The 14,796-nt window shown below is 34.8% G+C and overlaps 1 protein-coding gene across 2 annotated transcripts in view; it reads left to right on the top strand.

Annotated features, from left to right (window-relative positions):
• The window catches only part of COL21A1 (collagen type XXI alpha 1 chain), a 180,355-nt gene that overhangs the window by 146,501 nt on the left and 19,058 nt on the right, over positions 1-14,796 (top strand). For both annotated transcript variants that reach the window (XM_077769075.1, XM_077769073.1), the window contains 2 exons: positions 11,851-11,895; positions 14,153-14,206. In XM_077769075.1, coding sequence (XP_077625201.1) covers positions 11,851-11,895; positions 14,153-14,206 — 99 coding nt within the window. The remainder of the gene's footprint in view (positions 1-11,850; positions 11,896-14,152; positions 14,207-14,796) is intronic.

Below are 14,796 nucleotides of genomic sequence, written 5' to 3'. Positions count from 1 at the left end.
ATGATTCCAGGGTTGGTTATGTTTTAAAACCTGATTGAGAGTAACTCTCAGAATGAAATTTGAAGTTAGTCTTATCTAAATTAAATAATGGACAAATCTGATTTATCTGCAGGAGTGATTAACTTTGTAAGCAATATCTGCTACTTTTTGGTTTCCTAAAATAAGGCTTTTGGCTTTGTAGTGGCTATGAAAATATTGTATCTTTTTCTTTAAACATGAAAAGCAAATGGCCCATTATCTGTATAAATTAGTTAGTTAAATCCCACCAGATTTAACAAAGGATTCACTTAATTCTTTTCATTATAAATTATTCCATTAGCATAGTAAACCATACCACCATCAAACAACTTTAATAAAGTGACTTTGTGCATTTTAAATTGGGGGGCTCTGTGTTTATGGCACTGATCATTTTTCTGGTTGTTCTGAAGAAATCTTTTAAATATGTTCATTGTAAAATTATTGAGCATTAAAATGTGTTTCAGCCATTCTCTTGTTTATTCATTTCCTTATAATTCAAAAAGGCTTTATCGAATTCTGAAACAACAAGAGCAATGAATGTAATTGAACATATGAAATGATGCATGACTAGTTCTTGGAATGGGTAACATATCTAGTGGGTATAGAATCTTCTTGTTGCTTACATAGGCTCAGTATTCTCACTGACATGAGGATTGATTACATCCACCTCTGTTTTGAAGAGAATGGGTGAGAGGAAGCTTATATCACCATTTGTACAGGATATTTAGTCTAGATTTCAAAGCTTTCAAGACTTTGACTTTAAAATTATGTTCTTTAGTCATAAAGGGCGAAGGCTGGGGTAGTGTTGTATGCTTTTAACCTTTGTTATAAGGTATCATATGATACTTTTGAATTAGTCCAAATACATTCTGTTTTCAAAGCATGAAAATACATAATTAACAGTGTTAAGACAAGTCATATTTATTTTAATCCTGGATTCATGATCCATATAAGTGGCTATTTTAGCAGACGAAATGAGAATGTTTTCCATTTGTTCTATTTTTCACAAGTGTGGAAACTAATACATTTTTGATATGATCTGGAGTGCACACTCTGGTAACTAGATTGTTTCATTCTAAACAGCTCTTGTTTTTATATTTTAAGAAATATTTTCAAAATGCTTGAGTGTGGTTACCATATGGAGCACTAGACAAATATTGATGCCCTGAGAACATTAGAAAATCATTTATATTCTCAATATGTTAGGGTGTGTTAAAATACAGATGGGGACTAACTGAGAAAGAGCACTTAAAAATACTTGTTTATACAAATATGCATTTTTAGTTTTGATAATGAAGTAAGTTCCTCATAATTAGGTAATTGATTGCCAATAGTTCTAGGTACTTAGGTGGTTTATAATTCTGAATAGAAGTGTTCTATTGTTGGAAATGTATGCTTAGTTAAGTCGTAGCTGCTTTGCTGTTTTAATTTTGATTCTTTAAAAGATTGTGGCTTTGAAATGCTTTTGACATAGATAGATAATTCAGGGGTCGTAGGGGGGAAAGCCCAAGGTATATTTTAACAAAAGAGTATATTAATCATGAGTAGACTAATATTATGAATATATTCTAGAAGTCATATGCTACCCTAATGGCTTAATGAATTTAATCCAATGAAAATTATCAAATAAGATTGGAATATGAATTTCTTTTAATAATTTTATTAGAACATAGGGACTAGTCTTGCAGGTGGAAAATAAAGAATAATTTGATAAACTAATTTTCTTCATTTCTCCTATCTACATAAAAAGAGTGCTCTTAATTGATAGATTTAGGTGGGATATGGAGAACTTCTGAACAATGGATTTTAAGAATGGAATGGCTAATCACATAAAATGGGAAGCCAGCATTAGAGAACTTTAGAATTATTGCAGATTCTTACTGAGATGTAGAATCAGGTGCTAATATTTGCTAGCAGTCATAGAATATATAATACTGTATCTGGTGGCTTTAGATGGAACAATTATTCTCCAGTTAGAAATAAAAAATTTACTCAATAAACATTGTACAAAGGTTTATATAAAAAGCCTATGGTAGGTTAAGACTCAAATGCCATTGAAGGCAAATGAAGATAATCATGAAAGGCTGAGTAGTAAAACTTTAGATGAAGGGTTAAAAATTAGTAGGAAAATTATCTATAGTTGTTTTTGACCAGAGAGACATAAAGTGAGAAAATTTAATTCGTAGATAAACATAAATAAAAAATCTTTGATGACTATTCTAGCTTAACACCCCAATGCAAATGATGTTCAATATTTAAGAATCTCTTTTTACCCTCAGTATATGTAGAGCAGTATTTCTCCAGCTCTGACCCAGAGTACCTTAAAATTCAGTTTCTGGGCCCATCCCAGTACTAATGTATCAGAATTAGGAACCGAAGCCCAGGAAACTGCATTTTTAATGGGTGCCTTATGGGTGTCTGATAAAAAATTTGAAAACTAGTGATATAAAGGCTAGGATACACATTAATCAAAATAGAGAAATATGAAGGCAGTAGAAAGACAAAGTTACCTACTCCAGGAGAACCATTAATTTTAGTGACGTTAGTAAATGAAAATGGAATTATCTTTTTATCTACTTCACTATTATTTAAGGTTCTATGTGCTTTTAATATCTTTCTCTGGCTAAATAAATTTCAATATTGCCATGGATGATAATATGAAATTATATTTCCAAATGGATTAAGTGTTCTTGGTGTATTTAAAGTCATTTATTACTTTTTGACAAAACTTCAGAAGCAAATCTCTCTTGGAAAACAGAGATGAATCTACATGCAATTGAATAAGACTAAAGTTATTTATATGAAGATAAATAAATCCTCACAAAGACAGTAATTGGGTCACTTAAATTTATTTTGTTATACCTTGAATGAAATTTTTAGGTTATTTATTATCCTAGAAATTTACTTTCAAGATGTATATAGTATTTAAAAAAAACAATTTTTAGATCTGATGTGTTACCATTTTTATTTAGAAAAGTTATTTCTGTTGCATCTTTTATGAAGAAATAGGGGAATTGTTGAGGCTAATCATGTCAAATGACAAATTCCTAGGTTTTCTATCAAGAAAATTGCTTCTTAAACACAGTATTGTTCTTCCCTAGATGGGAAGACTGATGTCTTTGTCTAACAGTATCCTCCTTAGCAATGTGTGAAAAATTATCCATGAAAATGACTTACCAAGGTGTGAAAACTAAGCTAATGTGTTACCCTCTGAGGTCACACCAATGAGTAGATCTTTGAGATTGCACTGTATTAGGTTTTTTAAAAAAAATATTTATATTGAGAGAGAGAAAGTGGGGGGAGAGAGAAGGGGGGGAGAGAGAGAGAGAGCATGCATGGGGTAGAGGCAGAGACAGAGAGGAGAAAGAATCCCAAGCAGGGTCCATGCCGTGAGCATGGAGCCTGAGCTGAAATCAAGAGTTAGGGGCGCCTGGGTGGCTTAGTCGGTTGAGCGTCCGACTTTCGCTTAGGTCATGATCTCGCGGTTCGTGGGTTCCAGCCCCGCATCGGGCTCTGTGCTGACTGCCAGCTCAGAGCCTGGAGCCTGTTTCAGTCTGTGACTCCCTCTCTCTCTGACCCTCCCCTGCTCATGCTGTCTCTCTCCTAGAAATAAATAAAAAAAACATTAAAAAAAAAAAAAAAAAAAATTAAAAAAAAAAAAAAGAGTTAGACCCCTAACTGACTGAACCATGAGCTATGCAGGCACCCCCTATGGTTGGTCTTTGTTTGTTTGTTTTGGTTTTGGTTTTTTTTTTTAGCCTAATAGCCATAATCATTAATATATTTACTTTTTAATTTTGAAAATTAAATATTTAACAGTTGTTTCTTGAATGACTTAAATGTGGGAGAGAAGTCTTAAATTTTTTTCTGAGAAAGTTTTGAAATGTAGAACTCTGGGCAAACTTTATTATTGTACATTAAAAAGTGTGTGTGTGTGTGTGTGTGTGTGTGTGTGTGTGCGCGTGAGAGACAGAGAGAGAGGAAGAGACAGAGAGAGAGAGAGGAAAAGACAGAGAGAGAGAGAGAGAGAGAGAGAGACAGCGCGAGCAGAGGGAGAACCCCAAGCAGGCTCCAAGCTATCAGCCCAGAGCCCAATGTGGGGCTCAATCTCATGAACCATGATATCATGACGTAAACTGAAATCAAGAGTTGGACGCTTAACTGACTAAGCCACCCAGGCGCCTCTATTTATTGTACATTTTAATTTACATTTAATTTATATTTATTATTCATTTATTATATATTTTATTTAACTTCTCTGAAATAGGCAAAAAATATAGAAGTTGTATTACAAATTATAAAATCTGCGTTCGTTTACCCAAATCCCATCCGCAGACATAATGATGGCTATTCAATTACTAAGATTCTTTCCAAACTTCTTGTGTATACAAATACATAAAGAGAACACATACACATTTTTTTAAATGTTTTATTTATTTCTAGGAGAGAGAGAGAGAGAGAGACAGCGTGAGCAGGGGAGGGTCAGAGAGAGAGGGAGTCACAGACTGAAACAGGTTCCAGACTCTGAGCTGGCAGTCAGCACAGAGCCCGACGCGGAGCTCGAACCCACGAACCCCGAGATCATGACCTGAGCGACAGTCGGACGCTTAACCGACTGAGCCACCCAGGCGCCCCGACATACACATTTAGAAAACAAAAAGTCAGGGGCGCCTGGGTGGCTCAGTTGGTTAAGCATCCGACTTCGGCTCAGGTCATGATCTCATGGTTTGTGGGTCCGAGATCCGAGTCGGGCTCCATGCTGACAGCTAGCTCAGAGCCTGGAGCCTGCTTCAGATTCTATCTCCCTCTGTCTCTGACCCTCCCCTGCACACATGGTTTCTCTCTCTCTCTCTCTCTCTCTCAGAAATAAATAAAAACATTAAAAGAAAACAAAAAGTCTTATCTGTTGAAATTTTATTTCACTTTACAGTATTATAAATGTTTTACCATATCTGGTTATAAGAGAGACTATGAAATCTATCTCATTTATAGCATGGATGATGTATTTCACCTGACTTCTCCTATTGATGTTATATATATTCTTATATATTGTGCAACATTTTGGGGGAAGGATGTATTCCTGTAAGTGGAATCACTACTTCTAAATATAGCTTATGCCTTTATTCCTGATTTTAAATGGAAATGTCTAACATTTCACCAAGTATAATATTTACAATTGGCTTCCAATGGATTCAGATTCAGTTTACAAAGTTCTAGTCTTATATTCTTAAGGATTTTTAGTAATGCCTGATAAATTGTACAAAATGCACTTTTATTTTTAGATGATTTTTACGGTTTCTCCTCTAAACTATTAATAACTTAAGTGAACATATGATATGGGTATATATTTCTTAATGTTGAACAATCATTGCATCCTGAAACAAGCCCTGGTAATCATGCTCTTCTTTTCTAATGCACTACTATATTTGATTTACTAACATTATAATAAATCCATTTGCATTTGTATTAACAAATTAGATGAGCTTGGAGGTTTCTTTTTTTAGGTATTACTTTTTTAAAAAAAATTTTTAATGTTTTTATTTATTTTTGAGACAGAGACTGAGCATGAGCTGGAGAGGGGCAGAGAGAAAGGAAGACACAGAATCTGAAACAGGCTCCAGGTTCTGAGCTGTCAGCACAGAGCCTGATGTGGGGCTTGAACCCACGGACTGTGAGATCATGACCTAAGCCGAAGTTGGATGCTTAACCGACTGAGCCACCCAGGCGCCCCTTAAGTATTACCCTTGACTGGATTTATTAGGGTATGGTGACCTCGTGATTTGAACTTCAATGATCTCCATCTTCAGTGCCCTGGAGATGTTTAAATAAATTAGAAACTATCTGGTCCTTGTATTTTAGGTAATATTTCTTTCTGTGGTAGGCACAATAATGGCTCCCCCCACCCCAAGAGAGATCTGCATCCTAGTTTCCAGGACATTTACATTATAAAGGGACTTTGCAGGTATGATTAAGTTCACTGACCTTGAGATGTAGATATTATCCTGTGTTATCTGAGTGGGCTCAATCTAATCCTAAATAATTAGAAGTGGAAGAATATGGTTGAGAAATGGGTCAAAAAGATTCAACTCCAGAACCTGGCCAGCCAGTTGCTGCTGTTGCAGGTAGAGGAAGGGGACCAAGATCCAAGGATTAAGGTAGCTTCTAGAAGCTAGGAATGGCCCTCAGCTAATAGTTAGCAAGAAAACAGGACACCTTGATTTTTTCTGGTTTTTGCTTTTTCCTCCTGCAAGGAATTGAATTCTGCCAGTAACCTGAATGAACAGGAAATGATTTCTTTACTACAGATTCCAGAAAGATGTGCAGCCTTGCCAAGTCCTTGAAGTTAGCCCAGTGAGACCCATGCATTACTTCTGACCTGCAGAACCCTAAGAGAATTTATTGATGTTCTTTTAAGGCATGAAATGTGTATTATTTGTCATGAGTCAATAGAAAACATAATTTTTTTTCTTTTAGTAAAGGCTTATTAATGTATTATCTCATTTTTCAATAGGAAAATGGGGATATATATTATATAAGCAGAGCAAAATTCACAATGGGCTTGGTTGCACAATAAATGTGCTTTAGGTGTAACAATATATACATGTTTAAAATATAGGTTATAAATAAAAGATACATGGACAACTAATTAGATGTAATTTTCAAATAATTGGTTGTTTGGTTTTTACTATGTAAATTTTAACTAAAAAAAATTCACTTGTTTTCTTCATCAAACTAGTTTCACCTTTGGGGTTTAAAACTTTTAAAAAATTTTTTAATGTTTTATTTATTTCTGAGAGAGAGAGACAGCATGAACAGGGGAGGGTCAGAAAGAGAGGGAGACACAGAATCTGAAGCAGGCTCCAGGCTCTCAGCCAGCTGTCAGCACAGACAGCCCGACCCCATGAAATGCGAGATCATGACCTGAGCCGAAGTTGGATGCTTAACCGACTGGGCCACCCAGGCACTCCTGGGGTTTAAAAAAATTTTTGTCGACTTCTATCATATAAAAGTTTTTTTAAAAAGTAATATCAGAATTCTCTAAAAAGTGTATATATTCTACTCAGCAACTGAGTTTTAAAAATATAGAAATGCTTTTAAATGTCAAGGCGAAATGCTGGTAACATTAAGCAATTTTGTAAGGGCTTCCAGATCACTTTTTCCTTCTGATGATATCTCTCATCTCTTTCTGTAACTTTATGTCAAACTGGTGACATTTTCTGTTGTACATAAGCATGAGTATTCCAGAAATATTTACCAAAGCATTTTCTGTTGAAATTACTTATCTTTGGGTACTTTGGGTCCAGTCCCATGTGGGTCCTGATCTGTAAGCTAGGGAAGAATAAATTCATCCAATGTTACTCAGATTACTTTTTTTCCCCTTAATGATTAAAGGGAGTCCTAAAACTGTGTTAAAGTATTAAAGGGCGTAGTAAAGCTGGTGATTTCCTTATTAAGGGTTTATTGCAAGTACTTATGTATTGGTTTCTTTTAGGTTTGGCAGCTATGTTTGTGAGTTACTTCTCTTTAGAGTTCTCTTACCGCAGAGTAATCTTTTATACATCATTCATAGTGATCTATCAGTGTGGAATTTTATAAAAGAACTGAAAACCGTGGAGATCAACTGAAAATATATTTGAAACGTTTGGTTATTTTTTTTTCTGAAAGAATTGTGATGAAATACATATAAATGTTTAAAAGCAAAAATCCTTGTAGTCAAAGAGCCAAACAGGAAAAGGCAAAGGTAATGAATGAGAGGCAATACCATCTTGGCACCCCCTAGTGGGAAGCCTTAGATTGCTGGAGTCAATCTTGAGTTTGGTGGGAAATTTTGGAAACAAGGGTAGAGAAAGAAAAAAAAAAAGAAGAAAGAAAGAAGAAATCCTGCAATGGAGGAGGACAAAGTTTGAGACATGGGAGAGAATTGACTTCATCTATTTCACAACTTTGAAAGGTCAGGGAGGAGCTGTGAAAAGACAGGCGTGTAGAAGTGTTCATTAACGTGTCAGCACTGAGCTGAGCACTTGTGAGAGTTAATGAATATAACGTACCAACTCTATGAGGCAGTTCCCCGTTATTTTCACCACATAAAAAACGGGGATACTGAGATTCCACCGTTTAAATAACAGGCCTGGAGTCCATCAGCCTCTGGAAAATGGGCTGGCTTACTTCATTGTCAAAACTTGTAACTGGTTCCACTATGCTTTTTACTAATAATCGTAATAATCATTGTGATTTTTGTAGCTAATAAGAACAGTACTTTCAACATAGATGCTTTTTCGTCATGAATCTTTAGGAACAAACATCACTTCTAGATATAATAGAAAACATAACATGTGTCTAATGTTTTGATAACTGTATATTAAATATCTCTACAACTCTGTAAAAATGTTGAAAAATACCATAAACAGGGGTGCCTTGGTGGCTCAGCTGGTCAGGCGTCTGACTATTGATTTCAGCTCAGGTCATGATCTCACAGTTTGTGAGTTCCAGCCCTGCATATGCTGTCAGCACAGAGCCTGCTTGGGATTCTCTCTCTCCCTCTCTCTCTGCCCCTCCCCTGCTCATATTTGCATATACATGCACTCTCTAAATAAATAAAAACTTCTGAAAAATACCATTAACATATTAGATTTGTTTTTATTACACTGAAAATATTGCATTACTTACAAGCAGATTGGATCCAAGATGCCTGATTTCAGGGATAAGGTAAATGCATTCATCATACATGAGAGAGAAAGTATCAAGTGATATTTTATCTTTTCTAAGTAATGTATCATGGGCACATTTCTTCTTTGTAAAGTAGTCTTTAGGAAATCAGGGCCAAACCTTTTATTCTAAATAATGTATTTCCATTCTAAATAACTTTTTTTGTTACACATCAATGGTTTAATGGTTACAGAGAAGCTTCTAGAACATTGTTTCATGTCAACATTTTTTTCACCACAACATTATGCGGGATTTTCCAGTTGACTTTCTGCTCTTTCTCAAACCTAAACTGAAATCACAGAAGTGGGATAAATATGCCCCTTTACCAAATAAAATGCTTGTTCCTGTCTTTATTTATACATTTTCACAGTTGCCTGAATCAAAAACCACACAGGCTCAAAGTGAAATATAAAATAGTTTGTTTGGAAAACATTTGGTGTATGAAGTAATTGTTACTAAATACTGTGGACCGCCTAATTGCTAAATTTCAAATGGTTTTGAATAATATTTCTGCTAAATTTGGAAAATATAGTGAATTTCAACAAGTGGGAGCCCAGAAAAATAAAATATAGGAAAATTTTATTAATATAGCCCTGATTGGTTTTAGTTCTGGTTAATCTCTCTCAACAGTCTTATATTTTAGGCATGCGATAGTATTATGTTAGTTCTGCCAAGAATTGCTTTTATAAATCAGTTTTATATTTTCTTTTTCAATATTATGTAGTTTTACATATTTTTGGTTGATATTTGTAAAGTAAGTAATAGTTCTTGGCATAGTTGGACATACAATATATGACTTTAAATCTCTGAAATATATTTTAATGTTTTACTAACCTGTTAGGCAGACAATAGGAAAAAGAATCTCTCTCTCTCTCTCTCTCTCTCTCTCTCTCTCTCTCTCTCTCACTCACTCTCTTTTTCAGATCTGGAATCCCCCCAGAATACCCTCAATATTTGATATGCTGAAATAACATTTGAGGCTTTCTCCAAATATAGACCAAGTTCAGTATTATAATTATTTAGATAATAAGATGTTAGATCAGATCCAGGGAATGAACTGTGGGGGCTCTCAAGGGTTTCTGGGAGGTAGAGGCCAGGGTGCCTGTGCGTTAACTCTGATTTCCCCCCCACAGTGAGAATGAAGCCTTTCTGACATGAATTGGCTTCAGAAGTAGAGGTAGGATATCTGTAACTGATTCATAACTGATATCATTGTGTGAGGGCATAGAGACTTGAATAGTGATGAAACTAAGCAATAAAGAACACCAAGCAGCAAGAAATTCAGCTTCTCAGGCCTAACAGTATAATTGTCAACTGTACGACCCCTTTAGGGATTCTTGATGCTAAAGGACACTGCATGGCCTTAGCTGTACCTGTTTCATCATAGAGCAATGTATGGCCATCTTGTACCTGATAAGAGTTTATAGACAGATTTACTTAAATTCAGAACTTCGTCTACACCTATAGTGAGTTTGTGTAAGTGTGTATTTGAATGGGAGCTGATTACAGATGGTTTCATGCCAAATTACGGTCCTTTGAAATGGAGGCCTTTATTTGGAACAATATTCATCTTAACTGATTGCATCAGGAATATGTATTTCCCACCTTGGGAGGATATAATTAATATAATTTAATGTTCTTTCTACATATAACTCAATTATTTTAATTTTGCTTTATGTTTTAGAGTATACCATGCTCATACTTTATATGGTCACTGTAAAATTTATATGGTTTTATGTTATTTTCTAGTTAGTATGTCTATAAAGGTTTGTGTTTTCAACCTAGACTGCAAGCCCTTTGTTGATGGTCATTGCTCACATCTTTTGTTCTCTGCCAAGGATATAGTGCTATGGCAAAAGGAATGGAACTAAATAGAATCAAACTGAGTTCCAATTTATGATTCAAGTTCAGATTTTAAAACTAAAACTTTATGCATGTGTCTTGAATTATAACTGTGGCTAACACATTGACCAGTGTTGTGCTAATAAAAGCAAGATGTGAAAATCAAATTAGTGGCCAACTATCCCTGGAATAGAAGATAACTTGATCTCATTGACAGTGGCCTCTCTACCACCTGCCTTGATTTTCTGACAAGTACTGCTGTTCTTCGAAAGCCCTGATGATACAGTGGACTTTCAAAGAAATACCAATGGGGCCCAATTTCCTTGTCTTTCAAATTCTTTTTCCTGCCAGAGTCTGTCCATATAGATACATACATAGAAATGTTATATATTTCAACTGAAGTGTCATTGAGAAAGGAGCTGAGAAAAATGAATAAAAATGAAAATTGATTAGCACCATCACTGTTTGCTTTGGCTGATAAAAGATTATTTTGGTGAAGACTGACTGTAAAACTGCTTTCCCATTAACGAATGGCTATTGTTACTCTCAAATTTATACAATGACCATTAATATTCTCTGAAACTTGCTAGACAACTTGTACATGTGGATTGAGCCATGTGAAAGAGCTCTCTATGTTTCTTTGTCAACTGTGATCTGCATCTTCTTCATGATGGTATCAGTAAGGGAATCATTAGGAGAAAGTTTGCCGAATTTCATACAGGGAAGTTAGGTTCCTATGTGTTTCAAGGCTCAATTTGGAGGATATTGGTTAGTCTTATTAGTTTTTAATTACGGTTGTGAGGCAGTGGACACCTTTGGAACTGTTGTACTGAATCTGAACCCCTACGTGTTGACAGTTTTTCTTACATTATTCATTTTAAATAATAAAGGAATATGGTCAATGAAATATCCTTATTTTATCACTTGGTCTGAAAGAAGAACCAAGGTTAATTAATATCCTCATAAGCTTTTATTTTTGAAAGCCCTTATTTAAAACTTTAAATATCAGTGTATGTTCATATAATTCTGAATTTCATAAATTTTCTCTTTTCCAAAATTGGATTATTAAAATAGTATTAAAATTATTACTATTATTATTATTATTATCAGTAGCAGTGTTATACTCTAATTGGATATTACCAATTTGAAATTATGCATTATTTACAAGTTAAAAATCCAATTAGGACTTACTCTTTTTGAATGATACAGTCTACATATATATAGATATGTGTGTGTATATAATATATATTTTGAAAATTAAGATTCTACTTTATTACTTTCTAGGGAATACCAGGATTTCCTGGAAATCAAGGGTTAATGGGACAAAAAGTGAGTATTAATGAAAGTTGAAAGATTTGGGCCTGGATCTGTTTATTAAAAGTGCTAAGTGGTGATATCTTCACATAGAATACATTTTTACCACACTCATGGCAACAGTTAATTGTTCCAATGTGATATAATTTCAGAAAATATTATTTGTCCTTATAATTAGTTTTTGTTTTGTTGTTTTATATGGATAACATTAATTTGGGTTTATACATTGTTTTCTGTTTTACTTGGTTTCTTTTCTATCTTGTGCTCTTAGACCATCCTTTTGGGATAATTTTCCTATTTTCTGAACTATTTATTTAGCATTTCTTGAGTACAGATATCTTGGTAACAAAGTTTCAGATTTATCTAGTTCTAAATATCTTTATTTTACTCTTGCTTTTGAGAGATGCTTTTGTAGGGTATACACCTCAGAGTTGACGATTATTTTTTGCTTATCATGTTGAGACTTTTCTTCTATTGTCTCCTGACTTTCATTATTAACTGTGAAACATCTGCTCTCATTCTAATTATTGTTCTTTTGTAAGTGATCTGTCCCTTTCTTTTGGATTCTTTTACAGCATTTTATTTTATTTTATTTGTGTGTGTGAGTGTGTATTCTTTTTATAAAAAAATTTTTAGTTTATTGTCAAGTTGGTTTCCATATAACACCCAGTGCTCATCCCCACAAGTGCCTCCATGCCCATCATTCCCCTTCTCCCCCCACCACCATCAGCCCTCAGTTTGTTCTCGCCACTCAAGAGTCTCATGGTTTGCCTCCCTCCCTCTCCCCCACTATTTTTCCCCTTCTTCTTCCCCCATGGTCCTCTGGAGTGCATGTGTTCTAAAACTCATTAACATGTATCTATATACACATTCCACTTTATTCATCCTGGGGAAAATTCAGTTCCTGGCTCTGTGGTATTATTTCCATTACCTCCAAATTACAACTCTTCCAATCTTTATTCCCTCCTTCTGGAATTACAGTTAGATAAATTTTATTTCTTCTAACTTCGTCCCTCATGTTTCTGAAGAGTTTCTTATTTTTATATTGTTGACCCTTACATTCTGGTTAAATTTTTTGGATATGTTTACCAATTACTTACTCTTCCTTTACTGTGTCTAATCTATTGAAACCATCAATTGATTTAAAAATCATACTTTTCTAGAAGTTTACATTTTAATAACATCTTTTTACTCTTGATAGCCTCTTGTTTCATTTACAGTCTTTCATGATTCCATTCTTTAATTAGTAAAGATCTCATGTATTGTTCTTAATTCTGTTTCTAACAATTCCAGTATCTGTACTTTGTTTTCTCTGTTAACTCTCAGTCTTGTGGGTAGCTGTTTCTTCTTTCTTTCTTGTTGAATATGAGCTCATTGCTTCATGTTAATTGGTATAGGTTCTGTCAGCCTAATTGGGGCATGGAAAGCTGCCTCCTGTTGGTAGTCATGGGTACCATGACATGGTACCATGTCAGCCCCCTTTAAGAGTCCTGGGTCATCATGGGTATTAAAGATTCATGCCCTCTTCCCATGGTTAGCCCACCATTCAGTCTCACAACTGCTGATCATACCCTCTAGATACCTCCAGCCTTCTTGACCCCTGCATCTCGACCTCTGGCAAGATTTCTGCATTGTTCCAATCCTCATAATCATAGCCCCAACCCAGAGTACATTTAATTAAAATAAGGGATCTTTGAAGACCTTATCTATTTCTTAGAAGACCAGAACTCTCTCACAGAAGATGTTCTTTCCAGAGGTAGTGGTGGTGGTGGTGGTGGTGGTGGTGGTTTTATGTTCAGGATTCGGATCCCTTGGAGTGCCTAGTTAGCCACAGTCCAAGAAATTGAAGTAAAAATGCTATTATTCTCTATTCTGTTTTTTATTAATTTATATTTACTGTCATATATTTTAATCTATGATAAATAAGAAATCTTTTCACGTGATGTTTTTCCCCTGTGGTCTCTCCCCACCAACTCTGGGTGAACTTCCTGGTATTCCTTTCACACAATGACAGTATCACTCCTGAGTTTTTAATAAAAATATTTGACTTAGTGATTCTATAGACCCTTGACCCAAATCTTTTAAGATACCACATACCTGATTTTTTTTTTTTTTTTACACTATGTTGCTTCTGTTTTATAATAGCGAAAGGGGAAACAGACCAATTGGACTGATTGGTATTGAATTTTCATTCTATAATGCTTTGGTAGGAAATTCATGGAAATGAACTGATAATTTACAATTTTAAATTTGATCTTTATTTGATTTTTAGGGAGAAATTGGGCCTCCAGGACCACTAGGAAAAAAAGGAGCTCCAGGGATTCCTGTATGTTAATATCATTATGATCAGGATGCTTGAAATACAGTATCATTTCTAATATTTTGTACACTATGCTATGAACTAGTATGTTTTACATTTTATGGTTGAAATAATATCCTGAAGTGATAGCAAAGCATAATAGTAATGACATGGTATTTTCAATATGACCATATTGAGATCATATTTTCTGATGATCTTACTTGAATACTTTTTGCTCATCACATTTCCTTGGCTGTGTTTAAGAGAAAGCAAGTGTTTTAATGTACATAATGGTATTTAAGGTAGAATCCAGAGGTACCTGGGTGACTCAGCCGGTTAAGCATCCAACTATTGATTTTGGCTTGGGTCACGATCTCATGGTGATTGTGAGATCGAGCCTGGTGTCAGGCTCTGCACTAAGCATGGAGCCTGCCTAGGATTCTCTCTCTCTTTCTCTCTCTGCCCCTCTGCTGCTTGTGTTTTCTCTCTAAATAAATAAATAAACATTTAAACAAATAGACTCCGAATTAAATCAGTTCCTTGTTGCAAGTTATTGTCTTATTTTGAATCAGATGGTTAGTTAAAAATATGACCATTTTGTAACTTGAAGAGAGATT

Source organism: Crocuta crocuta, unplaced genomic scaffold, assembly GCF_008692635.1.
Source record: "Crocuta crocuta isolate KB4526 unplaced genomic scaffold, BGI_CrCroc_1.0 scaffold205, whole genome shotgun sequence".
Classification (NCBI taxonomy): domain Eukaryota; kingdom Metazoa; phylum Chordata; class Mammalia; order Carnivora; family Hyaenidae; genus Crocuta; species Crocuta crocuta.
This window is presented reverse-complemented; position numbering and strand designations above follow the sequence as displayed.